The 25,519-nt window shown below is 41.8% G+C and overlaps 1 protein-coding gene across 2 annotated transcripts; it reads right to left on the bottom strand.

The window, feature by feature from the left end:
• TMEM218 (transmembrane protein 218) lies at positions 1-12,329 on the bottom strand. 2 transcript variants are annotated; one of them, XM_023534723.1, is made up of 5 exons: positions 12,167-12,329; positions 11,462-11,652; positions 3,769-3,878; positions 2,806-2,908; positions 1-101 (listed from the first exon to the last, which is right to left on the bottom strand). In XM_023534723.1, exons 3-5 carry the CDS (start codon positions 3,876-3,878, stop codon positions 87-89), a joined length of 228 nt encoding a protein of 75 aa, XP_023390491.1. In that variant the 5' UTR covers positions 11,462-11,652; positions 12,167-12,329; the 3' UTR covers positions 1-86. The 2 variants fall into 2 exon arrangements, with proteins under 2 accessions (XP_023390491.1, XP_011365524.2); XM_011367222.2 differs by lacking the exon at positions 11,462-11,652.
• Between the last annotated feature and the right edge of the window lie 13,190 nt (positions 12,330-25,519).

The raw sequence follows: 25,519 nt of genomic DNA, 5'->3' as shown, positions 1-25,519 counted from the left end.
CCCATTGCCAATTCCGGAGGGTTCATTTTCAAAATGAAAAGGTCACTCTTCAAAACTTTCATCAGAAGACTTCTGAACCCGAACATTCATAACCCAGCATTCCAAGGGTTTGGGAAAATGGCCATTTACCTGAGATACTAAAACACTAAGAGGACAGATGATGTGCCCCAGATCACACAGTTAGCTGTCTGGCAACCAGTCAGACTTCGGGCCCCAAAGCTGTTAGTCTTCGCTGACAAAAACCTATAATTAGTGTTGGCTCTATCCACTTGTTTACTGTCCACTGCCAGAGCTCTACTCTCCTTAGATCCAAATGGTGGTGCTTAAGTTTGGGCCGAAAAAGGCAATTTAATCTACAGACCTAATGGAGCAGCTGCACGAACCAAGCAACTGGGTGACTTTACAGTTTCCAGAAGCTTTGAAAACCCAGTACCTCGAAGAGAATCCAAAATACCTGAAAGGTGACTCTTGTAGACAGAATAACGGTGCAAGAATGTCCACATCTTAATCTCCAGATATTGTGAATATGTTAGATTACATGGCAAAGCAGAATTAAGGTCATAAATGGAATTAAGCTTGCTAATTAGCTGACCTTAAAATACGGAGATAGCTTGGATTACCTAATCCAGGTGGGTCCAATATGATCACAGGATCCTTAAAAGTGAAAGAAGGAAGCGGAGTCAGAGAGATGTTACCTTACTGGCTCTGAATATGGAGCTAGAGGTCCCCCAGCCGAGGGCGACCTCTAGAAGCTGGAAAGGGCAAGAAAACAGATTCTTCCCTAGAACCTGAAGAAAGGAATACAGCCCTGCCAACCCCTCGCTATTAGCCTGGAGAGAATGATTTTGGACTTCTAACTCATAGAACGGTAAGATAATAAATGTGTTGTTAGCTAAGTTTTGGGTAATTTGTTACAGCAGCAGTAGGAAACTAATACAGGGATGACGCGCACCAAGCACTTGTCAAGTCCAAGCACAGCTGAAACCCAAAGACACCAAGAAGATAGGGCTGCTCCAGAGATACCTCCACAGCCAACCTACAACAAAGGTCAGTTTGATCAAATAGCTTTAACATAACTTTGACCTTGGCTCCAGTACTGAACAAGTCTCTGGTGGGCTACATGTTTGCTCGTTCGACACGTTTCTCTTTTTAATTAGCCAATTAGCAGGCCTTGGGTGCAGAAGGCCCAGGTCATGTATTATTGATAGGTACTGAGCCAGGCTGCTGCAGGGGCCAGTTCTCAAAAGCTGAAAATGAGAACTCTGATCCTGTTGGCCATGCTGACGAACATCTTTTGCTTAAACCCCAGTCTTTTCTCCTGGGTCTGAGACTCGTATGACAGAGGATAGAGGGATCGATTTCAGAATGTGTCTGCTCCGTGCCTTTCTCTCAACAGTCACATCTGCAGCAGTCCAGAAACACAGCAGCCTTCATCGCTCTCCCCCTTTAGAACAGGGAAGCTGAGGTGGAGCCTGGCTCTAGCTCACACCTGCTGCTCACACCGCCAGAGTGGTTTTCAAACGCTGATGAAAGAACCTGACATGGATGAAAATAATGCCTTAAATTGTGTGGTAAATATTATTTCCCTTGGAATTTTCAGAACAAATTTCCTCCCTTTTCCATGGTTAGTCCTAGACAGAGTTGGAAATATGTGCGAATTTTAATTCGGAAATTATATATTTTGTGTACTATTGTCTAGTGTCCAAAGAGCCACTTAAGAATTCTCTGTGATGGCCCCTAATATTCTGTTGAGTCCCCAGTGATGAAGGTTTTGAAGACAGAGCCCAGCTTCAATCCTTGCTCTGATTCTTTCTACGTATGGATGACCTTGGGCAAGTAACTTTAACCTCTTACATCCTCCGTATCCTCACATATAATATGAGGATAATAACAGTACCTACTTCACACTACTGAGGGTCGTCTTGAGATTTCAATGAGATAACACAATGTACTTATCACAGATTTCACACACTGTAATCCCTTAAAAATGTTAGCTATTATAGTATCGTCATTCCTACTTAAAAAGTTAAAGTGGAAGTTGAGAGTAAAGAAGCTCGTAGAAGGAATAACGGGACTCAAGAATTCAATACCATTATCGAGATCAGAGGTATCCGAGACCAGCTGGTAAAGCTGGAGCCCCGACCAGGAACGAACCAGAATCGTGGGGTGTCCAGAGAAGGACTATGAGAAAGATGATAAAAATCCATTCAGAGAGGTGGGTATTGGCAGGTGTGGCTCTAGGAATGAGGACCAAAGGATCTCCCAGAAGACTGAGTATTGAACTCATTTATCTGTACAACTTCTGCTTTCCAAAAAACTGTTCTTTCTCCCTGCTCCGCCCTATGAAGAGTATTCTTTTCACATCAGAAGTGTAAAAATTCAAACACATGGAGGTTAAAAAACAAACAAACCCCCCCCCCCCATCTTTCAGCACCTTGCGGGCACTGCAGAAATTTAGGCCCGGATCTGCGTTTCTGGGCCCAGGCCATCAGGAAGGGGCACATTAGTCCTTTTCTTAACTCATTTTCCCTCTCCCTGCCCCATAGTATGAGGTGGCTTTCGGACCTACTGCTTGTTCAGCTTGATGCAAACCAGAGTCAGAATTAAGATTCTCTTCCTGGGTGAAGGTGTGGAAAGTTTAAACCTCCCCCTGAGCTTTCCCCATCCTTGCTTTAACTTAACAAATCTTCCTACGCGGTTCAGCCAACCTGGCATCGGGGAACACCCCGGCGAAGGGGCGAGGTCTAGATCAAGAGAGAAACAAGAGTTACAACTCAGGAGGCAAAATAAAACCAATAGTTCTACCTTCATTTCGACCGCTGGGGCTGGGATTTCACTGGCTCGGGGGAAGAGCAACAGAACTGACGTGATGACCACAGCACCGAGGAATACAAAAATGACAGAGAACCTGGGGTCAAAAGACAGAGCGTTAAAGCACTGTTTATAGTTTCTTTTCCAGTCAGTCAGGCCTGGGCGGGCTCTTCCCTGGGGCCAGTCTTCTATGTTTCGGCCCATTAACAATGCCCCGAGACCGAGACCCGCTGTCCACACTGCCCCGTGAATTTAGAAATGTTTTCCCCTTTATCCCAAAGCCCTTCTTCCTAGACAGGTACCAGCTGGATGCATTCCTGTTTATTCCCAGTCGCTCTGAATTCCTAAGAATGAGAATTGGTAGTTTTTATTTTTGCCTCTGTGTAGTCATAAGCATGAAAAACCAAAGCAGCCCCTCCCTCACCCCCACTTCTGTGTTTTAGAGCAGAATAGTTTCGTAAATTATGTAACTTGCTGCTTCGTACCGACACTGTCTGGCCAGAGAGCGCAGTGCCGTAGTGTTGTCAGTCAGCCTACGGCCTGATTCTCTTGTGCAGTCGGCGTGTGATGGCCAGCCGGCCATCATACAGCGTGTCTGCAGATTCCCCAGGCCCAGCTCTGGAGCCTTAGTGGATGGACTAAGCATCTGCCATTAGTCTGAACAATTAAGAAACTCACCCCAAGAAATTCAATAGGCAGAGAAGGCAGATTTTCTTTTCATCTCACATCCCTCCATCTCCTCTACAGGGAGAACTGAAAAATACCTCCCATCTCCTCCCACCTCTGCTTCAGAGCCAATAACACAGTTAGTGCTTATGATAAGAGGTTAAAATCCAACTCATTCAAAGTGTCCATAATTACAAAATGGATCTCCTGAATTTTAAATGCGTAACGAGCATCGGCGATTTTGCTTCTACATGTTTCACCGTGGGCTCCCAGCAGGAGAGAATGCCTTACCTGGCTACACCAGAGGCTCTGGACAACAGCGCACACAGCAGCAGCACCAGCACCCAGAGCAGGGCTAAGATGAACACGCCGGCACCCACTCCCAGGACAGTGCCAGCCATCTGTGGGGAAAGGACGCATGAGCCCTGCACTCCGCTCTGCCTGGGCCTTGGGGCAGGACAAGGTGTACCCCTGGCTCCAGGTTCTGCCTGCTTTCAGCATGCTCCCAGGGTGCAAGAAGGTGGTCAGACAAATACAGAAAGTCCAAACTCATTATGAGGAATTTCTGATGACTGGTTTGCCAGGTCTTTGGGAAGATCCACTTTCAGAGGCCTTACTAGGAATCGCACATTTAGACTCAAACATTTCTTTCTGGTGAGGATTAAAAGGTTGCTTTCTGCTCCAAGTGGGTCACTCAAATCTGGCATCTGAGTTCTGGTCTGCCCCCAGTCCGCAATAGGAACCTGAACTGTCCCTTGATATGAAACCCTACTGAAGGGCTGTAAAAGGCACTGGGGCCCGAGAGCGCCACGGTCAATGTGGAATTTGGAGTGCTCAGGTTAAGTCCACAGTATGAGCTTTGACTCACCAGGCAATCACCAGACGGAAATGTCCCACTCTATTGTTGAGTTTTTACTCACAAAGGGAAGCAAACTCATAAGTCCTTAAAGAAGAGGAGAAGGTGGAGGAGGGGAGCCATCACTATTTTTGAACATTCGCTGTGTACTAAACCTTATAAATATATCTCATTTAATCACGGCAATAAGCGTCTGAGATAGGTATTATGTCCATGTGATAGCAGAGGTAACTGAGGTATAATGGGAGGTATGAGTACCAAACCGGGTGGCTTGCAGCAACAGAAAGCCATGGTTCTCTTACAGTTCTGGAGGCCAGAAGTCTGAAATTAAGTGTCATCCTGGCCACACTCCCTCCAAAGGCTCTGGGAGAAGAGTTGTCCTGCCTCTTACAGATTCTGGTGGCTCCCGACATTCCTTGGCCTGTGACATCCCTCCAACCTCTGCCTCCATGTGCACATGGCTTCTGCTCTGTGTCTCTTTCTCTCTTGTCTTTTATGAGGACACTTGTAGTTGAATTTAGAGCCCACCCGAATAATCCGGTATGATCTCATCTCAACATCTTAACTTAATTCCATCTGAAAACACCCCCCTTCCCAAATAAGATCATATTCATAGGTTCTGGGGGTTAGGGTGTGGACGTATGTTTTGGGGGGCTACCACTTGACCCATTATAGGGTAATACCACACTATAGGACCACCCCTGGTTTTCCCTTGCAGTATCAGAGACAAGTCTAAAGCAAACAAATTTTTCTTCAGGTTAATAGTTTTCTTTACCCTGATGGTTTAAACACCACAAAAATTATTATCTATGAAAAGTTCTGTTATAAAGGTTTTGGAAAGGAAACTCTAAGCATGAACTGCTAAAAACAAACAAACATTTGTTCAATCAGCATTTTTTTGTGTGCCTACCACGTACAGGATTGTGCTGTGGGCTGGGATCACTAGGTAACTAAGACATATCCTCTGACAGAAGCAGCTTAAAGGCCTACTGGAGAACACCGTCATGTAAATAACTGTCCATATCACATTCTGAAAAGTAGAAAGCAAAGTACAATGCGACCTGAGACAGCGAGGAGGCAGCTTTGCACAGCCCACGTGGGGAAGAATCTGTGTGGCGAGACGACAGGGTCAAGGGAAGAGCGGGCAGAGAGGTGGGCAGCAGGAGGCGTGGCTCCCATTGCCTCGCAAATCTTACTGGGGCACACTCGCCCCTCATGAGAGCACGTGGGTGTCACCTCATTAACTCTAACATGCCAAGTGTTTCCACACCTCTGGATCCTTGTCCTTGCTGTTTCCACCGCCTGGAATTAACCCCTGGCCCTAAACAAGCCCTCCCCTATTTGCTGGGCTGGCCTCTCCTCAACCTTCTGATCCCAGCTTTAAATGCAGCCTCCTTAGAGAGATCCCTGACTGCCCTAGCTAAAGTAACCCCCAAAACGATGACTCCCCATCACGCTATCTCCTTCAGAGCACGTGTCACAAACTGTAGTTCACATTTTTATTTATTGTGTACAGGTTCATTTTCTGTCTCTCCAAGTAGAATAGAAAATTCCTTGAGGACAGACTTTATATCTTGTTCACCACAGTATCCCTACTTCTTACCAGAGATTATAATCAATAAATATTTGTTGGATAAATAAATGAAGCAGTACTAACAAGTCCGTGAAAATCAAATGCAGGAGTGACAGAATCATATCTTGTTTTACAAAGATGACCAAGGCTTAGGTAAACATGCTGGACAGCGCTAATGAGGGAAGTTCTTTGCACAACAGCAAACACAGAAAAATGCTTAATAAAACAGAACGAAAAGAATTTAACACACAGTGGAGCTTGAAAGCAATAAAGAAAAGCCTGTAAATGCTACACACAACAATGTAACTCAAAGCCTGAGTGGTGAGCAGGAGCTGAGTCCAAAGGTCCACCGGAACCTGATACAGCCCTTAGGAGCAGTCCCTCCTGGACAGATGAGGTCTCAGACCCATGATCCAGAGCACTACAACTAAGAACACGGCATAACGGGTAGGCCCTGAAAGGGCTCACCTGTCTTTGACATAGGGACTCAACATGTTGCTGCTGACTTAGTTGGAAGAAAGCTGGCCAAGTACTTCAGGCTGTGGGTGAAAAAAGAATAATCCCAGAGAAATCTGAATCCCAACCCTATATTACATGTAGGTGTGGGGTTCAAATCACAGGACCAATATGATATGGAATCCCAAGTAATAAGATTAACATGAAAACTAGACTAAAAGTGAGAAGCCCAAAGTATGCCAGCAGAGACAAACTAATACCCCTCTGTAGGGGTGCCACCAAGGTCAGCATGAAGGTTCCCGCAAGAATGAGTGTCAAATAAAGATGTTTTCAGACATAAGAAGGCTGAAATGGAATTCTCTCTCATAGATACACTTCAACGAGGAGGAGAATGAACCAAGAAAGGTGTGAGATGGAAGGAGAGATGGTGAGAAAAATACTGGAAAATACCGACAGTAAACCTTTCTTTAATGAGAAATGACTAATTTTTTGAGTTAAAAACAAGAACTAAAATATTTATCAACAGTTTTATGGAAGATGAGAAAGGACAATTCCAAGTTAAATCATTATTAACCTCGGTTATTATTTTGCTCTGAAGGAGGTGAGAGTTAATGATTACCTGTAGGCTTTGTTAAGCTAAATATGCATGTTTAAAAAAATAGGTAAACACTAAAGATGGTAAATCTAATGTTAAGTGTGTATTACTACAATTAAAAAATAAGCAAAACTAAAAAATAATCCGGGGAAGCAATATGAGTATCAAGTAGAATAGAATGCAAAGATTTGAAAAATATTAATATAGACAGTCACAAAAGGAATAATTTAACAAAAAGATACACCTTGAAACAAATAGGAACCTAAAACAAACCCTCAAAATATATAAAGCCAAAAAACAAAAGAATCATTGCAATAAATGGACAAACCCACAAATTTAGTGGAAGATTTTAATCTCTCTCTCTCAGAAACTGATAGATCAGATTAAAATAAAAACATTTGGCAAAAAAGATATATAAATGGCCAATAAACATGTGAAAGGTGTTCAGCTTTATTAGTCATCAGGAAATTACAAATGGAAACCAAAATGCAGTACCTCTAGACACCATCAGAATGGCTAAAAACCCAGCAATGTGGATGTTTCGCAAATATTGACTGAAAAAAGCTAGAGGCAAAAGTTTGTACTGTGTAATTCCATGCATATAATGTCCAAAAACAGATCAAACTAACTTTGGGGTCGTAAGTCAAAAGCATGGTTAACTTGTAGAGAGCAGTGAGTGGAGGGGGCATGAAGAAGATTCGGAGGTGCTTATGAAATTTTGTTTCTGGGTCTGGGTGTCGGTTACATGGCTTCGTTAATTTTGTTAAATTGTATTTAGCTTTGTATGCTTCTGATTTGTATACTTTTCTGTATGCGTGTTACATTTCACTAAAATTTTTATATTAAAAAGTTTAAAGAGTCTGAAGAGACCTATCAGCCAAATGAACTTTGGGTCTTGATTCAAACGAAACCAACTGTAAAAAAAACCACAACTTTTTATGAGATGACTAGAGAAATCTGAAGAGTACAGTATCTGGATATTTGAGGATCTTAAAAAAATAGTTATTTTTTTAAGTTAAAATTTTATTTTAATGTGATGGTATTGTGGTTATATGCTAAAAGATTATGATATATACACCATACATACATACACATGACACAGATAATAGAAAATGATGTCTAGAACTTTTAATTATCTGGGGGAGATGAAATGAAGGGGGCTAATGAGTTAATTGTTGAAAATGGGTGATGAGTACATGAGTGTTTGCTATACTATTTCGATACTTTTAAATATATTTGAAACTTTCATAATAAAAAGATGTGTGTATGAACATGTATATATGTATAAGCAGGAATAAATCCAACAAAAGATATGTAAGATTTTTATAGCAAAAATTATAAAACTTTATTCAAAGATTTTTTAAAAAAGGATGTGAATAAAAAAATAAAACAGATTGGAATACATAACTCATGTTCCTGGATAGGCTGGTTCAACCTTAACAGATCTTAATTTTCCTTCATCTATCAATTCAATGAAATTTTAACCAAAAATCTCAAAATATATATTTTTTTTGTGGAACTTGAAAACTGATCCTAAATTCATATGGAAGAGCAAAAGCCCAAGAATAGCAAAAACAATTTTGAGAACTAGGATGGAAACTTGCCTTTCTTGTTACCAACTGCCACAAGACAAATTATAAAACCAAGGTAATTAAAACAGTGTGATTGTGGCATAAAGACACATGGACCAGTGGAATAAAATAGAGAACCCAGAAACAGATCCATGCATTTATGAGAGCTTTGTACAGAACAGAGCTGGCTTTGTGATTCAGTGGATTTCAGAGATAGAATTGGGACGAATGATTATCCAATCAGAAAATAATAAAATTACATCTCTACTTTATATCACACAGAGAAGCCAATTTTAAATGGAAAGTAATTCATAATAAAACAGCATATGTTTAAATATACAAATGTTCAGGCTGACTACACTAGAATACGTAATGAAGTACAGCAGTCAGATGCTTGCACCTAAACTTAGAATCGCCATGAACGCAAAAGCTACAAATGCAGGCTGATGCAGGTGTGTTGTATGGCAACTCAAATACCACGAGCTGGGCTGCCTTCAGTTATGCGATTTTTCTAGAGTGACGAACAACTCTTGTTAAAGTTCCAAACCACAAATAAGTATAATTTCCCCTTGATTTACATTAGAGTTGCATTCCTGGAAATTTTACTACATTAAACTGTGCCAAAAAATACAGTATGTTTATATAAAAAATAAAGTTAGATTCTAGGCTCAGATTATAAATGAGTATCCTGTTGGACACTCAAAAACTGCACAGGCTGTAGGACAGTTCTTCACTGTGAGGGACTGTCCATGCACTGCAGAACATCTAGCATCCCAGCCCTGCTCTGTAAATCCCGTTGTGCCTCCAAAATCACAATAACCAAATATGCCCTTGTGAATTCCAAAATGACCAAGGGGCAGTACTGCCCCTTGGAGAACCACTGTTTTAGAAAAACTCTTGCACGAAGAGACTTGTACGAGGTTGTTCATTTATATAGGAAAACATCTGAAAAAACCTAACTGTCCATCAATAAGGGAATCGATACAATATTACATACTCATAACGAACACTTAAAATGAATGAACTTGGTCTATCTGTATTGATATAGATATGTCTCAGAAATAATGTTGAGTGACAAAATCAAGCTGCAAAATGAAGCCCATAGTATGATACTGCCTGTATTTTTAAAATAGAAAAAAACCTAAATAGCAATATATAGTGTATGGTGTACACATATACAGTGAAAGTATAAAACCATGGGAATAAATGAGACATAATAATTTCAAAAGTGTGTTTGCCTCTGGGGACGGGGGAAGGAAGGGGCATGGGAACAGGAAAGAGAACAAAAAATCTGAATCTAATCTGTGATGTTTTATTTCTTAAAAAAAAACAAAACAAAAAAACACTTAAGCAGATGCGCCAAAATGTTAATGTTTGCTAACCTAGTTGGTAGGGCATAGGTATCTGTTATACTACCCCATATAATATTAACTATTTTTGAAAAATTTCAGATAATTCTTAATTTTTGAAAAGGTAACTCATAGCAGGGTTCGTATGAATTGAGATCAGAGAACAGAGATTAGTGACCAGTTGGGATGCTATTACAATTTTCCATATAAGAGATATTGAATTCCGTCTTAGTGGAGGTGGAAAGGAATATAAGGAGGTGTTAGAAATGACGCAGGTTTCCCGCCTGGTTGACTGAGCTGATGGCACTGCCCTTAACAAGATAACTGGTTAAGTTTAATTGCTGCTGTTTTGGATATCACACAAATAACCTGTAAGACTCAGACCAACTATAACATCTAGAACACAGGGCAAATGATAGTTGAAGATGGGATCACTAGAAATATTGCCCATCAACCACCCACAGAAGCATAATAGTTCATGAGACATTGGGTTCAGTATATGGTATGGATTTAAAATAATGAGATAAATATCCCCCCCAAGCTCTGATAAGAATGAGGTTCATCATTTTATAACTAAACCATACATTTTCCCAGTAAAAGGAAGGGCTGGATATAGCATAGAGTGAAAGGAAGGGCTGGATATAGCAGAGAGTGCTGTTGTGGGGAAGGAGTGAAAATCTAGTCATTTTATCTTGTTAATTCAGTGTGATTTTAATGTGAATAATATTCATGATTATTTTCCATACTGGAATAGGTAAATTGAGGAAAATTTGATTAAAATTTAAAATAAAAACAACTTTGTTTTTATTTAATGTCCAGGGCTTTTACAAACCTTCTTTGAGAACTGATAGTCTAGCCAATCTGGTTCCAGAGTAAGTCCTTTAACTGAATGCCTGTGGCATTTAAAGCAGGTAGATTGAAGTTGAAATAAAACAATCTGTCTAAATTTGAACACCAAGAAGAGCAACTACAGGGCCAATTTTTTCCCCTTTGTACTCATGCTGTGAGGTCTTTCTTTGGAAAGAGTTTACCCAAAACTTTTCTGTAGTGCATTCTTCATTTAACAGTTGGGTGTAGGTACTTTTCACCCAGCTCTCAGAGAAAACTGATAGTGCCATACATCAAGGTGACTGGCCACTGCACATCTACATAGCCTATTGTTTTAACAATGCACTGCTCACCAGTGGATCACACGTGAGACTACTACTGGCCATTACACAATGACTTACTGTCCAGTATAAAGGTGGATTTCCTATAGGGTAATGTGGCCCTAGTGCTGCTGTGGTGGGGGGACAGATAACTCACCCACTCCCTGATTTTCACAGACTCAAGCCCACGAAGGCAGCAGAAAACAGAGGGTTACAAGAGTGAAGTGCCTTCTGCAGAATTCCTTTTCATTTTCCTTTACAGCTGTTTTTATACCTTCGAAAATAATTGGCGGGGGGGTGCTTAACGCTTTATTTTTCTGCTTTAACCACTTCACTATAGGGTAACACCTCTACCTTTGTAATTAAGTAACATGCAAGTTGAGTAAAAATCAATTGCCAAGCTAACTAAATGCCATGGATGTGGCATCATCTTTACCTGATAGAAAAGGGGATCAATGGATGCAGACGTCCTTCCCCCCTTTTTCCTGGGCAGTGCTGGCACGTGGCAGTGCCAGGCGACGCCTGTCTGTCATTACATCACCCAGGCCCAGGACCAGGCACTTAAGAGTTGCACAGCGGACACACCACTCACTGGGACTCTGGCCTCTCTCCGGGCCTGTGCTGATTCTGCCCAGCGACAGGAGAACACCGCCTGAGTCTCACCTTTCCCCTCCACGTCTCACCTTCCCGCCCACTCGCCGGTTTCAACACCCCCCGCCCCCGCCCCCGCTCCCCGGTCCTCCCTCCCTTCCTGTCCCTGACCCCGCCGCCGGGTATCACCTTTACAATGTTAGTCTGTTATCCCTGGATACCTGGGACAGAACTTAAGGTTTGAGTCATAAGGTATTGAGTCAGATGCTAACATTTTACTTTCCTAGAAACATGAAAAATAAAACATTCCTCCTTCTCTCTGCCCGCAATGAAATATTTACTGGCCACCGGGCCTGCGGTCCGGATGGGCGGTCAGGGTGGTCTGAGAGGTCAGCGCCCCGCCCCTTCCAGCCTCCTTGGCCTACCCTCCTCACTCAAGCCCCTTCGGCCCCAGCCTCAGCCATTCTCTCCTCCACCATCCTCTCCTCCACGGGTGGCCCCAATCCTCACCTCCGCCCTCCCCGGCCTCCCCTCCGAAACCCCTACTCACACCCCCAGTCCAGCGGGTTCCAGCCCATGCAGTCTTTGGTCTACTCAGAACGAATCACAAGTGGGCTTTCATCCAGACGGTCCCAGATTCGCTAATCAGCGCCGCTCTTTCAACGCCCAGCTCCCCATCATTTGCCTACGCCCGCCACGGCCTAGAGCCGAGCAGAGAGTGGTGGGTGGGCACATCGTACTCGTTAGGCCCTCCGATTGGCCAGGGCCAGTCGGTCCTGGCTCCAGCCTAAAGCTCGATTGGATAGAGGTAGTCCCAGCTTCGCGTACGCCCCATTCATTGTCAATCACACCATCTCTTAGGTAACTCGCGGGACCATTGGTCAGTCTAGCCGGAGGGCGGGATGTAGGGCGGAAGAGAGCTGCTTTTCCGGCCTCCTTCGCTGTTACTATGGAGATTTCATTGCCGGGCCGAGACGCGGAGGTTCTTGGCGCTCCGATCCCCCCACCTGTAAATGGGGAGATAGGTAGTAGTCTGGACATTAGTGCGGGTTCACGGTTTTGATGAGCATCTCAGTCCCCGACCCACTGGCGCCGGTGGGCAAGACAGATGAGGTCTTGGAGAGGGGGCATGCCAGTTCACTAAGGGTCCCCTAACAACATTCCTGGAGAGAACGAAGTTCGAAGCACTAGCTGTGATAACATCAAGTTTTCATTTATTCTTACCTCGCCTTATGTTATGTGGCCTTATGCTTACGTTATCCAAGGCTCATTCTACTCACAAGACAGAACTGGGAATAGAGGCCAGGGTCAATCAAGTGAGTGTGTAGCCATATTGCCAGGCACCTGGAACTGGAGCTGCTCCATGCTTTTAGCAGAGTGCTTTAAATGCGAACTAAAACTTGTCATGATTTTGTTCTGAGGCTGTAGTCTGTTAGACTAAAAGATCCATAAATCGGGCCAACCCAAGGAAGTAGGACAGAGGACGCATGCTCCATTGTTGAATCAGGAAGGGAAAACAGACAAAAAACAGTACCAAATCTGAGAGCTGTGATATTTGAACCTTTGACCTTAGACAACATTCTGAAACGTGAAGCAAACTATTCAGTCCTGGAACACTAAATCTTTGATCTAGGGGATTCAACTGCTGAATCATAGCTTTATAGATGAAGTGGAAGAAGACAGTTGAACTCCATTGAATGTATGCCTCAAATTTATTCTACTTTCAAGATTTCATTTGCAGTCATGTACTAACCAACGATTTCTTATGTGTTTAACGGCTTGACCTTACTTGGCCCAATGAGGAACTCTGTGGTTAAGAAAGCCATTATTTTAATTCATTTCATTGAAATTGAGTGTTAACTGTAGCTAAGCACTGGTAGAGACTGTGAAGATACAAAAGAAATACCTGTAACTCTTGCCTTAATAGCCTGTGGTTTGCTAATGTCAACAGCAATTAGGAAACATTTTAAAGCAAGTTATAACAGTGGGCCAAATGTATAGTTAATAGCCCCAAAGAATAAAATACTTCATATTTACAGAGCACTTTGTAGTTTCCAGAGAACTTCTTCACTTGTATTATTTGAGAGAAATATTGTTTTGGCTGGAGTTAATGTGGATCTTCATGGCATAGCTAGAGCTAATGTGGAATGGGAAAGGTGGTACAGAGATGGAAGGGAATCCAGGAAGAGAAAATCGTTTGGACAAGAGGTTCACATAAGAATGGGCACTGAGTATCTGGGAAATAATGTGAGGACAGGTCCAAGCCAGAGTGGAGACAAATAATGGAAAATAACATTGTGTAGACCAACTGGTCAGGACCAGTTCTGAGTCCTTAATGTTTTGGGGAAAAGTGTTCAAAAGTTTGAGTTTGGGAAAGTTAATCTTCTTATACTTCTAATGGTCTACCTGACTTTTGTTAAATTATGAATTAAAAATAGGCTATGAGTGAGGAGACACTCCAAACTTCTTAAATCTTCATGACTGGATATAACATTTTAGGTTTTCTCATAAGAAGAGACCCTCTGCCCAAGAACCATGTCTATCTCACCCTTTAACTGGGAGAAATTATTCATTTTCTGATTAAATAATGGTATCCTACCCTCTCATTGAAATTGAGAAGTGCTATCATCATAGTACTCCGTCTTTTGCCATCTCTTAATCAAAATTCACTCTAAAGAAGATTTATTACTTGATTATCCAATCTTTATCTTTTTAAAAATTGTCTTCCGTATGTGTGTTACATAGTGCCTCTCCACATTGCTTCACATCTCTAGTATATATGTATCACTCATAGTGTACTTGTTCAATGCACACATGTGCCATATAGGTGTGCATATCATTTTGTTTAACTACAATTTTCTTTTCTCCTAAACAAACAAAAAAGTCCAAGCAACAACAATAAACACCAATGTCTAATTTATTCTTTCTCAAATGTATAAAATCATTTGTTGTGCTGCCTGATAGAGGTAGGGTAGCAAAAAGAGGTCATTAGGGTTATGGCATACAAGAAATGATTTCAGAGAAGACAGAGTTTTCTTGTTCATTTATGGTTATCAAAACTTTTTCTGACAGGGAGCCCTGAATTTTTTGTATACATTTTCTTATGTGTGATTCTTTTAGCATTTCTGCAGGTCTGAAAATGTACCAAAAACTTAGGTAATTGTTGGTTATTAGCTCAGACTCAAAAGCTACCATTGTTCTGTTCTTCTAAATTGAGAAATCAGGTAACTAAAAACTTTCCGCAGTTATATTGTCAGTAGTTAAACCCAAGTTACCGATCTTCCAAGGTCACCCAGAATTACCACTATAATTTTCCATATTATAATGTTTACCTTATGCTATAGACCAGAGGTCAGCAAACTATGGCCTGTGGGCGCAGTCTGTCCTGTCATCTATTTTGTGTATGCCCTGCAAGCTAAGAATAATTTTTACATTTTTAAATGGTTAGAAAAAATCAAAAGAAGAAAAGTGTGAAATTCAGATCTCGGTGTCCATAAGTAAAGTTTTGCTGGAGCACAGGCATGCGTATTGATTTACGTATTGTCTATGGTCGCTTTCACTTTTCAACAGTAGAATGGAGTAGTAAATACAGAAACTGTATGGGTCATAAGCCTAAAATACTTACTATTGGGCCCTTAAGAAAAAGTTTTGATCCTTTCTATCTCAGAGATCACTAATGAATCAGATCCCATGGAATGCTGGAACTGAAACAGACTTTGATAATCATGTAATGTTAATTAAAAAAAACAAACAAACCACATCAATAGTAATAAGTTTCTTCTTGCCTAAAATTACGTAGTTAGTGGACGGAGCTGATATTAGAACCCTGGTTCCATTGGCCCAAGGTTTCTTTCATATATTCTGTGTCTTCTCATGCAGAGCTTATCTTAGGGTGGGAAAGGTGGTATCTAGTCTGGAGGCAAGGAGATTCATCGAACACTTCCCTGATTTCGATCACGTCTCATCCAGACAAATGCAGTACACTGTAATCGATTTATGGATACTTGGATTTTCATTATTTCAACCGATATGTGTTGTCTACTGTTTTCCAGTTTTCTCATTTCTCAAAAGCTGTATGGCCATCGTGAAAAACTTTTTCACTTTTAAGCTCTTTCTCTCTTTTACAAAATCTTACTCCTTCAGCAAAGGGATTCAGAAGCAGCTGACTTTCTGTTCCAGTCTAAGGCTCTTAAGGGAGATGAGGATGGTTAGAAAGGCTTAGGACACAGTTTTCGCTCTGGCATCTATGGATGGACCATATGTGTAGAGAGGGGAGGGTGAGTGTCTACAAACCCACTGAATGGTAGAGGTTAGTGTATATATACATGTGTAGGCTTTTCTGGGGAGAGTATACATAGCCATTCTAAGATTTGTATGAGTCCATGGCCCCAAGAAGATTCAGAATTGTAGATATATAAAATATGTGTTTGGGGGAGAAACCTGCTCAGTGGTGTGGCGGGGGAGGCTTCTCAGCTTATGAGAGGAGAGCTCTTTGCCTGCTCACATCAGACCACCCAAGGTTTTTACCTTCTCTGCCACTCATACAGGTGATAAAAATTCATTAGATTTGCAAAGCAGTTGAACTCGGATAGTGATGAAATCCCAATATAATTCTCTCCAAAGGACGTTCTGATTAATAGAAACTGCAGAGGAACTAATTTTATGAAAATAGCAAATGGGATTGTTTTAGCCGAAGCAAGTTGGGAGAGGGGGGTTGCTGATGCAAATAGCCCCATTGTGCAGAGATGACAGCTCCAATCTGGCTGTTTATTTATTAAACGTCTTTCCGCTCTAAATTATTAAGCTTAAATTCTGGGACATGAGGGGAGCAGACAGAATAAGACAATAGAACGGAAAGCAAACCTGGACAGCTTCCTTCGGCATTATTGCAGCATTGTGTCTCTTGAAAGCCTCTGCCTCCCTGGTTTGGAGAAAGAAGATGAAATCCATCTTTGGCGGGGCTCAGCAATGGATGAGACAAGTAATATGTTTTCGATTTCTAAATTATTTGCCAGCTTTCACAAATCAGAGTGTTCTTCAGAGAAAATTTAACCTGTTGGCTCAACAACTGGGAGCCAGGTATTTTGTCTATTCTCCGAAAGGGCTGTTTTGCCCAAGCAAGAAAGAACTTGGTCTGCTTTGACATTAACAAGTACCAAATTAAATGTTTTAGGGTACTCAGCTGCCAGAAGATTGGCTTCGTTTGGCTTATTTGATAGCTGGAAAGGCCTTTCATGCTGAGAAGGAGTTCTAAGATTTCTTAAGGTGAAGAATAGGAGAAGCCTGGTTGACAGGGAGTGGAGCTCTATGTACATCATCATTGGAAAAGCTGGAATTCTGGTAAATGGGGGAGTAGTTAGTTTATGTGAATCTTAGGTTCAACTTTTAGTGCTCTGGTTTCTGAACAGCATAATAGAAGACAGGGGCTTCATTTCCTGGCTGGGCACCACCTCCTTATTTGCTCAGGCCAAGTAACCATGTATCAGTAGTGTGGAAGCTTGAGAGCAGGCCATCCATTCATTGTTCATTCATTTGACAAATATTTATACTGAGTATTCCTGTGTGTCTCATGCTGTTCTGCAGTCTGGGGATAAAGCCCCTGATCTCGTGGAAGTTACATTCCAGTGGAAGGAACCAGATAATCAAGTAAATATGTAAAATACTGGCTGGTTTTATGTGCCATGAAGAAATGTGGAGTACGGGAATAAAGATTGACGAAGGGGCATTAGGTTGGGATATTATTTAAAATACAGGGTATGAAGGAAGATCTCTCTGAATAGGTGACATTTTAACAGTGACCTGAAATGAGAGAGTGAAGAGGCAAGGGCCAAGCAAGCGTGAAGGCCCTGAGGCGGGGTGCAAGTGTAGTCTAAGAAGAATAAAGGAGGCAGGTGTGGCCGGAGAGGGGACGGGGTTCACCGGGGGCCTTGTAGGGCTGGAGCTAGCTTCTGAGTTACAATGAAACCATTAGAGGAGTTTTACAAAGAGGAGTGAGGTGGTTTGACTTGGCAAAAACCAAAAACAGAATGAGTATGTCAGTTAATGCAGCCTGTGATGAGAATGGAGACCGGTTCTTGTAATACCAGGCCGCTAACTAGCTCTTGGTGGTGCCTCCCCAAAATGTGGACCAGGAAAGCTTGTTTTTCTGCATCTGTAGGGTGCATAGGAGTTCTTTGTTCTTTGTAAAATGGCATCCTTTGCTGGAGAGTGCCAAGGGTGGTGATAAAGTGAAGTTTCATGTCCCTTTGTTCTATAGACTAAGAGGAGGATACAAAGCATCAAACATCAAGAGAATCTGTTAGCACTGGCCAGGCCCAGCGCTGGATTTGCAATCCTGCCATCCTTTCTGGGGAGCTGATATGAAGTGGCTGGCAAGAGAAGGATTCCGTGAGTTCTGATTTCCTCAACTCTTGTGAAGGAGGCGAGGACCGCAGCCCGAGAGGCACAACACCAGGCAGCTGCTGGGAGGATATATATGGCAAACTCAGCTGGAGCCTATACGGGAACATTTGGTAGGTGGGGGAGAAAACTCACGATGCTTTATGGGGAGTGTGAGAGTATTAGAAGAACCATGGGGCTTCTGAATGAGCAGATGTCTGGAGGCATTGCTACAGCCCATAAGAGGCCTGAGCCCCATGCTTCCTTATACCATGTCAAGTTCACTCTGCCCAAGAAGCAGCTGAAAAATGCTTCCGTTTGTGCAGCTGGGGTCACACCAAAGAGCGCTGTCAGTCTGTTCTCTCAGGATCTTTTGGAGCAGGGTCAAGCTGAGACTTTGGGTAGTGTAGGCACAATTATTGAGCTTGGAGTGAAAGGAGATGGCTGTACCCATAATGAAGAATTTTTAAACATAGATACAAAATTTATTTGAGCTTTCAGCTGCTGAAATCGAAAGCCTTTTTACAGACTGATGTTATGTTCTGAGATCGAAAGACCAAATACTTAGGAAAGAGATGTCCCAGCTACATCAGAATTAGGAATATAATTCTCTCAGAAGCACATAAACACCTAGGTATGGCCCAGCTTGAGAGTGCAGCTCACAAATATTCCACATGTTTAATTGGTGAGGGCCACTGTCCACAGAGAGGAAAAGAAGCCTTGAAGATTTCAGTTCTGGGAATTTCTGCCCCAGAACCTGTCTTGCTAACCTTTGGGACACCAGCCAAACTATCCTCAATAGAAAATGCTAATGTATGAGTTTGGTACAGAAACTCAGAGGCCTTGAGGGCAGTAGATGTGATTTTAGTTAACCTAATAAATAAATGATAATAAATAGAATTACTTCTTTGATTGCTTTGCCAACATATTTCCCTGGTTGAGACAGTTAGGGGAGTCAGGGAGCATATAAGTAGGGGACAAGGAGAAGAAAGGAGGGGGTGACAAAAGGCAGGAGGCCGACGAGGAGAATGAAGCCAGATCTCTCAAGGAGAAAGGAAGCATAGTTTGTCATCGCTTCTGTGTTTTATGATTGAGAAGGATAGCTGTTCTTGAATTGGTCCTTTCTCCAAACTCTCTATTTCTGGACATGATTGCCCAATTAGTAAACTAGATTCTGCCTGACCCCTTGGCCATGTTTTGACCCAAGGGAAAAAGAGCTGAGGCAATTCACTCTAAACACTGAATATCCTATTCTTTAAGCGGTGTTCTAGAAGTGGGGGAAGATATGTTACAGTCCTTCTCTTCAAATTGTTCACACTGTCCTGTTTGAGACAAACAAGGAAAACACCCTGTGTGATACAGGCTACATCAGAGACAGATCTGAGGTGCTTCCTAAGTACAGGAAAGAAGTAGAGGGATCAGGGAAGGTTTCCATGGTGATAGTTGAACAGGGTCTTTATGGATGACTAGAAATTAGCCACAGGGAGTAAGAGGAAAGGGGTTCCAGGCACAAGGAACAGCACATGCAAATTTCCAGAGGTATGAGAGAGAAGAGCAGAATAGGTAAGGGGCTAGGAGTTCAGAGTGTCTGTGTCGTGCACGGTGCCGGGGCTGAAAGCACGGGAGGCAGATAAGCACAGAAAATAAAGCGAGGGGTTCCTTGAGATTGTGTCATGAAGGGCTTGCATGATGTGATAAGAAATTTAGATAGTATCTTGCAGATTCTGATGACCCATCAAGAGATTTAACAAGGGAAGTTATTTATATTTTATGCATATAAAAATAATCTCTTCCGCAAATTTCTTATAGGTATTTATCTAGTTATCTGGCCTCTGATTGAATATGTTCAGGGTCGGGGACCTCTTAACCTCCCAAGCTGCTCATTTCATTGTTGGATGGCTGTAAATCTTATGAAGTTCTTTCTTACATTGAGCCAAACTCTGCCTTCTTATAATTCCTACTCACTGTGTCTAGCTTTGCCATTTGCAGCAACACATAGAAGTCTATTTTAAAAATATTTGAAGATACCAATGAAACTTTCCCTTAGTTTTTAATTTTTCAAGTTAAGCACACAAAGAGTTTTCTCATTCTTCGTTTCTTTCATTGTTTCCAGACTCCTTGCCATCCCTGTCACAGCTATCTGGATGAGCTGTGATTTATTACAGCACCTATTAGATTCTGGCACTAGAATTGCTCATAAAACTTCGGATAAGCTCAAAAGGCATGGAGTACAGTGATTCTATTACTGTTTCTTTTGAGCTGGACACTCTATGACCATCAGGGACTCGAGTCTCCTTAGTCTGTTACTGGTCACATCCCACCGTTTGCTCTTAAAGCTTTTGATTAACTGATGCTTCTAACTCTTCTGCACATTAATTACTGCCAAGTAAAATCTCCAACATACTCAGTATGTGAAATTTATTTTTGAAGTCTAAATATAGGACTTTACATTTATTTAAACTTTACCATGCTAGTTTTCCAGACTACTAGATTCCAACCTATTAGATTCATTTTTGAAGTCTTGATTCTCTTTTCTATGACATTGGTGGGTCTTCTTGCACATATGATAAACATTCATTGTATGTTTGAATCCAAGTCACTAATAAAAACGCTGTCTAGGAGAGAACTTGGTGGTATCGAAGACCTTCTTCCAATCTGGGCACGTGTTCAGGCAGCTTCAGGTTCGCCTAATGACCTGTTTTATAATATTATTCATAGTGGTAACTTTGTAGATACACTGTGTTTGCCATTTCTTCCCATTCAAATAAAAAAAATGTTTATCATCTCCTATCTGCTAAGCTCTGTGTTAGGTGCTGAGGACACAGAAATATCAAGATATCATTCTTATCTTAAAGAGCTTACAATGTAGCAGAGGTGACAGACGTATACATGCCAGCTCCAAATCAATATTTGCATAAATAAATATGCATTATCTCTATTTGTATTAGAGGTATATATACTTTTTTCCAATATGAAATATAACAAGTAATATATAGTATGTATTATATTAGCAGTGTAAACAAAGTATATAGAGAACATGGAACAAGGAGAGATTACTTTTTCACGGGGAAAAAGAGAAAGGAGGGCTTCACAAAAGAAGAGACATTTTAGCTGGACCTTAAAAGATATGTAGGATTTTGGTGAGATAAATGGAGAATGGAGATTCCTGAGAAGATAGTCCAGAGTGAAGAAACGGGATAAACCAACTGTGGAGGAATAAATGTCTGCAGAAAGTATAGGAACAACAAATATCCTCATGTGGGTAGAGTGCCAAATTTAGGGAAATAAGTGGCAAGAAATAAGACAGCATGTGGAGGGTCTCCCATGCCATGTTGAGGAATTCAGGCTTTATCCTATACACGAAGAGTAGACAAATCAGAAGCCATTAAGCAAGAGAATAACGTACATGATCTGAGGTAACAGCTTCATAACTCTTTTGCACAGGGAAATTTGTTCAATTCGTCAAACTTATTCTTCATGAACCCATGTTGGTTCTAGTATTAACTGACCATTAAGGATCTGTTTAATGAGCACCTCAGTCTATTTGTATATGTTTTGCTTCTACTCCTTCAGTGTCTGTGTATTTCCTGACTGTTGCTTCGACCTTTTGGCATCTTGCCTTTTTTCCTTTAGGCATTTGTCCTGTTGGTCTATTTGTTTGCCCACAGCTTGCTCTGATCTTGACTATTTAACATGTCCTCTGGCTCTGGCTTCTGAGCCACAGCAGTTCCTACTGTCAGAGCTGGCCTAGCTGTCGCTATGGATCGCTCACCTGCTTTCACTTGCCCTGGTCTGCTGTGATCTCTACGTTTTTTGTTCAATCTTGGTCTAACCCAGTCTCATCCTTTGTGCGACCATTTTTGCCTCAGTTCTTCTGTTCTAGCTCCCTGACCTGCAGGATGTATGTGTTTGCTCACTTTGGTTCCAATTCTCGTGATAAAATGTAATCTTCTTTTTCTAGGAGCTATATGGCATAGTTGAAAAGATAGGACTAGCATCACAGGAAACTATATAAGTCACAACTGATTGACATATTAGATATACTAACTAAAAAAAGTAATATGAATATAGAGAAAAGATTGAACCGGGAAATTCAAGAACCTTAGGAGGAACTGTCCTTTCTAGTTAAGTCTTTTTAAAAACGGTTTGGATATTTGAGTCACAAACATTTCTCTGGAAGCAGGAGGGGAAATGTAGGGCGGAACTTCCTCTGGACTTCCCTGTGATTGGCTCCAAAGCTGCTTATCTTAGAGGAGCTACCTTGTCTGTACCATCTAGCCGTTTTTGCCACCAGAAGCCTTACCCGCCTCAAGGAGAGAGCAATTTAACGCCATTTCCAACTTAAGCACCATATCTACAGGGCGTGAAATTAGTTCCAGCAAGCAGCAAATTCACTGCTAATAAAAATATTTAGCGATTCACTTGTCTTTAAATCAGCAGCAAAATATTCTTTTACTTGCATCAATGCTCGTTTCTCCCAATTCTAATATTTGGTAATCAAGCTAGCGTTGTTTAGCTAACGCAGTGAAACAGCAAGTTCTTCAGCTCTGCAAAATGTGGGTTTCCTGAGGAAGAATTTTTCTCTTTCAGTCAGAAATAGGCCTAGATGGTCTATGGATCAGGGAGATGGAACACTTTTACTGAGTCGGGGGGTCTTGGAAATAAGTTTTTATTCTCTCCGTCTGCCAATATTATCTCTTGAGTCGCTGCACGTAGAGAATCTGGTGCGCTCAGAGAGGACACAATTTCTATCTCATGTTTAGACACGGCTTTACTCTGTCTCAGTGTCAAATTCATTTTTAATTTCTTTTCTGTCTCTTTTAGCCTCTATCTACTCAGGGTAAGGGTAATGTAAATACTGAAGAGATATTGTAGGATATTAAAACTTCTTTTTCATTTATTCGGCAAATATTTATTGGGCACCTACCATATGCATTCGCTGTTTTAGGGTCCTGTTTGGATCAGAAGTGTTCCAAGAAGCCTAGCGGGATAGGTGAGAAGCTGAAGTGGCAGATGACACCTCTTTTCCAGGTCACTGGAATCGTGGGCCACATACATGGCTACATTGTTTTCTTTTCCTTATGGCGCTCACAGCAGGAACAAAGAGCAGCAGACATTCTCTCTCTCATTACTCAATTGGTCTAAGGGTCTATACAGATCACTTGTTTGAAAGTCCAAATAATTTAAAGAGAGAATGCAGTGTCACCCTGGGGACTCTGTCTTCCACCCCAGAGGAGCCTGGCTGGATCGTTTTCCTTCAGCTCCTGGTAGAAATAAGTTTTGAGCATCCTGACAGGAAAGCAAGGTGTAAGCAGGTTCAGACATGCACAATTATATTTTTTTTCAGAAATGAGCCAACACTAGATGTTTAGGAAAGCAAGTGTCTTGGTTAAGAGAGGGACCTGGGCAGAACTGATGACAGGGAGTAAGACTCAAAGACAAACGAAACCACCTAACTGACGCTAACTTCACTGTTGGAAACGCTAGAGTGGGTAGATTAGAGAAAGGCAATGACATCAGAGAGTGGCCAAGAGATCAGCATGGAGTCTCAGGAAGGGGAGAAGCCTCTACGTGTATGGCAGTAGGCGGTACAGAGGTTTGGGGATCAGAGCATCTGGGCTCTATTCTTGGCCTTTCTCTCAGGTACATGACTCTGATAAGCCCCTTCTCCTTCCTTGATGTCAGTTTTCTCATCTGTCCAAACAGATGAATTTCCTCCTTTTCCAGATTCTCTTATTACAGTATGAGTAGGTTGGATGATGACTATTTTAAAAGGCTGTGGGAGACTCACTAGAGAAGTACTGTGATGAAAATCTGGATTTCTTCTGGGATAGAGAGTACAGTTGCATGCACATTTAAGTTCTTAAAAGCAGGGCTTTTCTAATGGTAAGGGATATGAGACCAAATGAATCAGAATTGCTTGCCCCGAATGAGATATGTAACCCCCCATCACGCTCTAGTCTCAGAATTCCAAGTATTTGTTGTGCAATGAGGGTCAACTGAAGTCCCTAGTGTTTAAAACCTTAATGATTTTATTCTAGCTATAGAGTGATAGGACTCATCAGATGTGAATTGTTGGAGCAATATAAAAAGTGATTCGAAGAATATGCTCTATCAATTAAGTACATAAGCAAGAACCAGATTGAAGATCAAGAGAAAAAACTCTAAATAATTTAATAGTTAAAACAGAAATAAAAACATTCTCCCATCCTGGTCCTGTCTTCATCATACGTCAATACGTAACCAAGAAAGACTTTTAGGGAGTGAGTATACAAGGAGAACAGGTGGTTTAGAGGATGCAGATTGAATGTTGCCAAGAACAGCTAAGATGAAGCATAGTATTAGGCTACTGGGGCAGCAGGGCACCTAACAACAGCCAGATAAAGGAGCTTTGAGAAGAACTGGAGAGGAAGGAGGGAGCTGGCAGAGGAGGGTCCTGCAGTCTTCTGCGAGCCCCTTTACCCTCGAGGCAGAGCTGACAAAGGCTGAGGAGAGGAATGATGAGGTCAGAGCAGGGATGCTATCCTTTTCTGCAGGGCATCCTGGTCCCTTGGCCCCTCCTAGCTGCTTCTCATCTCAATGTCCTTCAGGTGAGCTCTTTGCTTCTCCATGTCTCATTGCAACAGCCTTGCCTCCACGTGCTACCAGACTGGCAAAGAGGTCTCAAGCCTATAGCTCTCTTGCTGTCAGGTGCCAGAGCTGGGTCAAAAGTCAAGTAGGTTCTGAGGGTGGATTAATGATGCTTTAAAGTGTCTGATCCCTATCTGTTTCTCAGGCATTTCTCATAACAGCATTAATCATAGGTCAGCCATTAGATGTCCCTGAGTTCTCCTGAATTTATGCGCATACAAGGTAGAACCTTAGCGGTGCTTCTGCAAAGTCCGGATGAATACAACCCCAGGAGGTTGGTAACCTAGGCTGGGTAGAGCATATGATCAAGGATCAGTAGTCAAAAAGGCCTGCACAGGGAGAACGAATAATGCTTGGAGTCATTAAGTCTCTTTGTAATCTCAGAAAGAGGAACATGGCTAACACATCGGTTTATAAAACAGACTGCAGAATTTTTAAGGGGGTAGCTTGCTGATCTCATTAAAAGCAGTTATCTCAGAGGTCATGTAGCAAATACTTGATTTCTCTTTAGCCACCTTCCTAGCCCTTAGCATCAAGGATTTGCATTGTTGAAATCAAGGCTGGATTCTGCATATTAAGGGGAGGAGATGTGTATGGTGCAGAGCTGTCAAAAGAAATGCCTTTGCTGAAACATCCACATTCCAGAATTGAAGCTTCATTTGAAGAGTGTCAACATGAGAAATGGAAGCAATTTTAGAAGTCACTAAAAGGTCGCATGATATCCTGAAGAGGATATAGGCAATCGTGTCAAATTGCCTAGGTTTAAATCCTTTTTCTGCCCCTACCTGGCTGTGTGACTTTGGGCAAGCGAGTTAACCTCTCTTGTGTTTTCATTTTCTCACCTAGAAAACCAGAAAAAAGTGACCTACCTCAAAGATTTGTTTAAGGTAATAAA

The sequence above is a fragment of the Pteropus vampyrus genome, unplaced genomic scaffold, assembly GCF_000151845.1.
Source record: "Pteropus vampyrus isolate Shadow unplaced genomic scaffold, Pvam_2.0 Scaffold130, whole genome shotgun sequence".
Taxonomy (NCBI): domain Eukaryota; kingdom Metazoa; phylum Chordata; class Mammalia; order Chiroptera; family Pteropodidae; genus Pteropus; species Pteropus vampyrus.
Note: the sequence above shows the minus strand (reverse complement) of the source record. Positions and strands in the feature narration are given on the sequence as shown.